At 34.4% G+C, this 7,719-nt stretch overlaps 1 protein-coding gene across 1 annotated transcript; it reads left to right on the forward strand.

Annotated features, from left to right (window-relative positions):
* The first annotated feature begins 216 nt into the window (after nucleotides 1–216).
* On the forward strand, nucleotides 217–7,342 carry LOC134846389 (uncharacterized). Its single transcript, XM_063863725.1, has 3 exons — nucleotides 217–625; nucleotides 4,089–4,238; nucleotides 6,674–7,342. The coding sequence occupies exons 1-3, from the start codon at nucleotides 442–444 to the stop codon at nucleotides 7,078–7,080; spliced, it is 741 nt and encodes a 246-aa protein (XP_063719795.1). The 5' UTR covers nucleotides 217–441; the 3' UTR covers nucleotides 7,081–7,342.
* Nucleotides 7,343–7,719: the final 377 nt, after the last annotated feature.

The following is a 7,719-nucleotide window of genomic DNA, read 5'->3' on the forward strand; positions in this document are numbered from 1 at the left end:
TTTTTAGAAACAAGCTGTTTTATTCAACGCAAACATATTAAATGGAGACTGGTCTTATGATACTATTGCCATTAAAAAGATTTTCTTAGCTAGTTCTTTTCTACGATCAATTCAGGCAAACTAATCGTTTTAAAGTATCATTCAGAATCACTCAAGTGAATGTTATTTGAGATTACTTTGAAAACTACGCAGTTTTTGATTTTTTATAAACAAGCTGTTTTATTCAACGCAAACGTATTAAATGGAGACTGGTCTTATGATACTATTGTCATTAAAAAGATTTTCTTAGCTAGTTTTTTCTATTATCAATTCAAGCAAACTAAGATCAACACATTTTAAAGCAAAAATACACTTATAGCCGGTGGCCAATCATAACAAACATAATTTAAAAAATCAGCAGTTGGCCATATATACGCAAAACTGATCAAAGTTTTTTGAAAAATGTTGCTGAACAAAACTCTGTTGGGGGGCGTTGGACTGGCGCTTCTAGTGTGCAGCTTCTTCTTCTCCTGTTTCGCTCACTCCAACTACGGATTCACCTACGATTATCTCGGAGAAACAATTCATGGTGGTATCTGGACAATTTGTTACGAAGGAAACTGCGACACTCATGAAGAACTCGGAGGTAGGCAACAAGTTTTTCTGGGAAATGTTACCCTATCCTCCCTCATAATCTCCTCACCCTCCCGATGCGTCAAATAAATGATAGAAAGCTCATTTGAAGGCTCTATGTGGTTTTTATTATTTATTTATAATTAAGAAGCCTTAAATACTCTTCAGTTGCCAAGCGTGCTAAAAAGTACATTGAAAATTTGTATTTTTAAAAATATCTACGGCCGGCTCGAGTTTCTTGAGACATTTTTTGGCTGTACGAGCAGCCTTTTTCTGTTCTCTCTTCTTCCAAGTTTGGTCTTTTAGTTTCTAAAAAATCATGCCACACAGTAAACTGATGGAAAGGTAGTCCATTAACTACAGAGCTGATTTAAATCAATCGGACAAAACGAAACATTGGAAACGCGTTTTTCTCAATTAATGTTAAAATTGGACGAAAAGTAAGGAGAACAAAACTTGCTTGGATTTTCACCAGAATGATTACGATGAAATCTTTTAACAAAATTCGAAACCAAAAGTGTACCCCGAAAGTGGTTCATTCTAAATTAATCGAAAATTGTGCTAAAACTACCAAGTTGATGCTCGAATTTAATTGAAAGAAAAATTATACCAAAAGGAGCCTCATACTCAGCCCAACAACGTTCTGGAGAGGTAAAATCTCCCAGAAATGTGCAAAAACGTTTAAAATTTTCTTTGCAAAGATTTTAATTTTATGTGGTAAAAAAGATTGTTTGACTATCAGCTAAAAGTATATTCTCTGCTATAGACTTTTAGAGATTTCACACTTGTACAGTATTGTTGGGATGAGTAAGAGGCTCCTTTTGATAATATTTTTGTTAATTAACATTGTAGTCTTATCGTAATTTTGGACTAACGAAAAAAGCCAAAATTACCTAGTTTTGGGGTAAAATTTTGGTTCGAATTTTGCCAAACCAATTGCATCATAAAAAATCTGGTGAAATTCTATCCAATTTTTGTTTCTTTCTTTTTTTGTCTAATCTCAACCCAATGTGAGAAAAACGCGTTTGAATTTTCAAGTTCTGTTAATTTTTTCCGGATTATTTAAATCAGCGCACTAGCAAAAATGGATGTAAAGTTTTTCTTATGCTTCAACTAAAATAGAAGTTTTCTGTAATCACCGGGTAGTCTTTCTCGCAAGAACAAAGGATTCAACCCTGGTCTGGAGTTTCACAGACAATAATTGATTATAATGGATTTTTAGTGACAAAAAATTTTCGAAAAACCTAATAAAGAATGCAATCGAATATAGATGCCAATCTTAAAACTTAATTCCAATTTGAATGAATAAGAGTCAACTTTTTTTCACTAAAATTTAATCGATTAGAATTCATTTTTTTAATTATAATTGTTCTTTTTTCAACACAAAATCCATTATCTTGTCGTTTACATCCCCCCTGATCAACCATGATTGAACCCCAGTTCTTGCTTGAAAGTGAGCGAGGGGGAGAGATGGCGATTGAACGGTACACTCTCTCCGTACCCTTCAATCGCCAACTCTCGCCCTCGGTCACGTTCGAGCAAGAACTGGGGTTCAATCATGGTTGAGCGGGGGGTGTAAAAAATAATGGATATATGATGAAAAAAAAACTTTAAAAAAATGATATCTAATTGATTAAATTATTGTGAAAGAAATTGACTCTTATTCATTAAAATTGGAATTAAATTTAAAATTGGCATCTATATTCGATTGCAATCTTTATTACAATTTTCGGAACTTTTTGTCACTAAAAATCCATCAAAATCGCTTATTGTCTGTGAAACTCCAGAGCAATTTAGTCAAAGCATAAGGAAAACTTTACATCCATTTTTGCTAGTACACAGTGCGCTGATTTGAATCATCCGGAAAAAGTTTACAGAACTTGAAACTTCAAACGCGTTTTTCTCACATTGGGTTAAAATTGGACAAAAAGTGAAAGAAACAAAAATTGCGTAGAATTTCACCTGTGCACATTTTTTTTTGGGGGGGGGGGGGGGCTTTTGTTGTAAATGGTCAAACGCTAGAGGTAATAATGTTGAGTAATATGAAAAAGTAATAAAAATATTAATGTTAGGTAGAAAAAAATTCAATTAAACAACAAGTAACCAACGTAACAAACTACAATATAAAACGTTGAAAAGACTTTATGTGCGTTGAAATTCGCATCTCAGTAAAATGCAAAAAAAAGCGATTGTAATTTAATTTCATTGTCAGTGTCCACAAAAATGAAAAAAAAAATCGATTATAATGGATGAAAAAAGGATTTTGTTGCCTCGAAAAATAGTAATACTATAATCCATTTTTAATTGATTATAATCGATTTGTTTGTTTTCATGGAACTACAATGCGGGGTGATTGTAAAAGTGGGCGAATGGCGATTATTTTTTGTCACGGCGATGGTACAAACAATTAAATAAATAATTAGCGGCCGAGTTAAAAAAGTCAACAAATTTTAAAATATAATTTCTTATAAAAAAACTAAAAATGAAAATTCAATATAATATTAACTTCATAGAAACTTTTAGAAGGCAAACGTTTTAAGAACCATTTTTTAGACAAACGTCAAGACGCTTGAAAACAGATTGAAATGTCTAACGTCCCGAATTGACCTCCATAGACCAAAAATGCTAATCAAACAATTCCATAAACTAAGTCTATGAAAAAATACTAGTCATACAAACTTCATACATTTTGCTAAAATGGTGCGGTCAAACTTTCGAAAAACTTTTCTCTTGTTTTGGCATAAAATTCGGTGTATCGTACTGAATAAAAAAAAATTTGTCAAAAAAAATGCTAATCATACAGTTTCCATATATGGAAATCGTATGACTAGCATTTTTTTGATGGCGACGACAAACATTTTTCAAAGTATTTTTGAAATCGCCCCAAAACTTTTTTGTTTTTTTTTTTCAACCGCAAATTGATTTTCGTAAAAAAATATTTTTTGAAAAACAAAATTTTGCATGCAAAGTTTAATTTTTTGTATGTATAACGTAGTCCTGGATATACTACTATTGGATTTTTTTTCCTTTTGTCTTTATAACTTTTTTCAAAAACGCTTAAAATTTCTCTTTCTTTTTCATGACATGTTTTTGTATGCCTTGGTCAATGTCTTGCAAAAATCTAAAAGTTCGTTACTTTCGTTATAATATTTGTGTGAGACAGAATTTAATCATTTCAGGATGTTTCAAATGCACTTTTAATGCGAGACGGCCACACCTTTGGTTACTACGTTTGAGTAACCAAGGTTTATGTCATTTGAATACTAATCATAGACCTTTCATGCAATTTTCTGTACTTGTGTAGTGTATGATTAGCATTTTTCCATATATGAAAGTTGTACGACTAGCATTTTTGGTCAACCCGGGTTTGATTTACCAATTTTTTTTGAAAAGTTATCAAAATTGTCGATCTAATAGCTTGGAAACAATTATAATGATTATTATTTCTTTTAAACATCCAAGCTGCCTATTTCAAGGGACAACTGGCAAACTCCTAGGCGCGAGAACGTTTATCGTCACGGACCATCTTCTCTGTTTCCCCTTCGGAATACTGCTGATTCTGGTGCTTGTATTAACGGAAAAAACAGGACTGAATCTTGGAGCTGCTTTATGCTCACTTGTCCACTGTGAGTAAACATTGATAACTTTAATACTTTTAATATTTCAAACTTAAATTAACAAAATTTAATTGTTTCTCAAGGATAAACAAGGGGAGTTTATGGGTACTCGTTTATTTGTTAAGCTAATTTACATGATCCTGCTTATTTTCTAAATAGAACAGCCATCACAGGATTTGAATCTACGCCTTGGCCGGGGTTGGTAACCGGATTCGTAAACGCTACATTAACTAGGAGCAGTATACAGAGACAAACAAGCTTACTGTTAGAATTAGCCACATACTGTACGTCGGTTTTTATTAGGGACCACGGCGTTTTTGAGAAACCAAACAAGTAAGCTAGTACCAGTTTATGATGCTCGGCTCAACCGCCACAGATCAAAATACTTGGCCTATTTTCTTTTTTTTGGAAATGTGCATCATATGATTTAGTTTTTGATCTGCGTTTTTCAGCAGATTTGGGGAAATTCAACCATCTGACCATTCAAAGGTCCCTGGTTGACCTCCCTAACGAAATTTTTTATCATTTAAACCAAAGAAGAAAAATGCTTATCATACAATGTCATGCACAGAATCGATAGAAAAAGGCTTATCCTACAGTTTTTTTTTAAAAAATTGTGTGATAAACAATTTTTACATTGCTGCATAAAAAATATTAACTGGGAATTTTTTTTATGCAGCAATTTTTTTCAGTAAAAAAATACTTTCAGGGCATCTTTTTTTTGAACTTTCAGTAGCAACAAGATTTTCATGCTAAGAAAACGTTTTCATTCAAAATTTGTTAGTTTTGTCTTTAACATAGTCCAGGCTGAATTTTCCATACGAAAGAAAACATCGAGACATTTTTGTTCGAGTTCACTATAAACTTTTAATGCTTTATATTAAAATTTTTCCAAGGCACTCAGACCATGTTTTTTGTTTCATAAAATTATTGACTAAAAACGTTATGGTCATATACAAAAACTGAAGGTTTTTATTCATAGTTCTGAGTGAACTGTGAATTTTTATCTCATACACTTATTACCCAAAGGCGAGTAACTGTGAGACTTCTTCCCCTTAACCCACGAGGTTTCATATGTGAGCAAATCATTGGTTGTCGTGTTTTCGGCGGAAACATAAGAAATATTAGTTAAACTCAAAAACCATACTTTATGGAAAAATGCTTGTCATAAAATTTTCATTTTTGAAAAAATTTTTGTCGAAGAATTCTTTTTTAACAGTTTTTTGTTCACATCGAATTGTACGAAAATTTATGATCAGCATTTTTCTTCATCTTATAAATGTATGGCAAGCATTTTGGGCCATCTCGGGGCTTTTTCTGTTGTACTTTAGAGCATCAATTTCCAGCCTAATGAAAGTTTTAAAAAATGCTGTGAAGTTAATGATAAGCTGAAACGCACATAAATAATTATTGAATTAAAACTAAGAAACAGAATACCTACAATTAGTCAGTTTGAGAGAAAATGCAAGTCATACAATTCCACGCAATAAAAAACTGCTATTCACATTTCCAGCATATAAGAAAACGCTATTCACAAAGTTTTGAATATTTCTTCAAGTATGGGTCATACGGGAAAGCGGCTTACAACTATACGAAATGCATATCTCTCAATGTCGAGGAAAATTGGTCTTAATAGTTGCATTTTTCTTTTTTCTTCAGCCGGTAATTTTTTACCGCCATTGTACTAGCGAAAAAAACGTGTCATTACGAGGCCAAACTGTGCATTTTGGGAATTTTAAGCAGATTCTGCAAAAGGCAAAAAACAATTTTTTCCCGGAATCCGCAAAATTGCTATTTTTCTTAGATATTCTCTGCTGTTTTGAATTCCACGGACAAAAAGCTAAGTCACTGTTTTGCTCAAAATTGGTCCAAAAACAAGCAACTGCGGAATTCGCAACAAAATGTTTGGAATCGAGAACAAGTTTGTGTAATCCATGAACAAATAATAATATATAAGTTTAATAAATTTGGACTGTCGCGGAATCCGCAACTGTAAGTGGAATCCGGAAATTGTAAGCGGAACTCGCAAATTTTGAGCGGATTCCACAAATTGTAAGAGGAATCCGCAAATTGTAAGCGAAATCCGCATAAATTTGCCGAATCCACTTACATTTGCGAAATCCGGATTAACTACCTATATTTGCTCGTTGCAGAATCCGCAGCAAAATCAATATGCCGACAAAATTTACGTTACATGTATTTGTACGTGGAATCCACTGAAATTTTGTAAGTGGAATCCACTTACATTTTGGAACATGTCCTGAGAATCGTCTCTGGAATCCAGGAACATACATACACAAAACTTTGCGCCTATCCAGTGCACAGTTTGGCCTCGTATTGGTGGGCCTCAATTAAACAAAATTGTTAAGCTTAACCATCCACCAAGAAAACTGCTAACCAAAAAGTTTGATTCAACCGCTAGCTACATGATATTATTGTTTCAGTCTTTCTTCTGCTGCTGACCAGTTCATTGATGTCAAGTGAGTTTTCTGCCGATGGTCTCGTAGTGGGTTGGGGCACGGGGCTGACTTGGTTCTCCTGGATCATTTCCCTCTTTCTTCTCATCGATCTTGGCTTTCTGGTTTTTCTTTCGTATCGCAAGGACAACGAGACCCCACAACCACAAATGAGTTATAATCCACAAGGACAGGGGCAGGTGATGCAAAATCAGCAGATGAACTACGCCATTCCACAACAGGGAAAACCGCCTCAAAATGCGATGTACCCCAATTCACAATACCCCCCACAGAGAAACCAGCCTCAAAATGCGATGTACCCCCCTCAGAATTCGACAATGGACCCTCCAACCCAATATCCGACAAATCCCCCTCCCGCCGAAATGAAACAATGAACTCTACCCAAAAAAGACGGCAATTAGACCCCGCCGCCTTCTAACATAATCCAATGACTGTCTGACGAATTGAATACTCCTTCTTATTTTCTTATAAGCCCAAAACTAACTTCATGAAATTTGAGTATCACTCTGAAATATCTTGTTTATCTTGACTACTTACAACCTGAAAAATTATCTTGCACTTATTAACGCTTTGTACATTTGCTTATTTGTAAATAAATGATTGCCAAAATGAAACTTGAAATAATTTTTGCTTCAACTTTACTCCCCCGTAGACGAAGTCATGCTCCGGTAAGATTTTGTCTTGCCACATATCACCGTCTGCTTGTCACGCGGTTGAGTTTAAAGCCAGATATATCAATGTGGTCGCTTATTTATCTGCACATCTCTTGGGCTCAACAGAGTTAAAAATATTGGATTGCAATCAGGGCCGGATATAGGGAGTCCACCGCCTCACTTTTTAAAGGTACGCCTTTGGTAACATCTTACGACATCAGTTTTTGGCCGACTGACTCTAAAACTGTTCTAATAGCGCCTTCAACGCCAATATGTACCAATTTCGAGGGTGAGTGCGCGCCAAAAAACCGCATTTTTTGGTCAAAATCTTCCAAACAACGCCCTACACCGTAATGTTTG

Source organism: Symsagittifera roscoffensis, chromosome 5 (assembly GCF_963678635.1).
Source record: "Symsagittifera roscoffensis chromosome 5, txSymRosc1.1, whole genome shotgun sequence".
Taxonomy (NCBI): Eukaryota; Metazoa; Xenacoelomorpha; order Acoela; family Convolutidae; genus Symsagittifera; species Symsagittifera roscoffensis.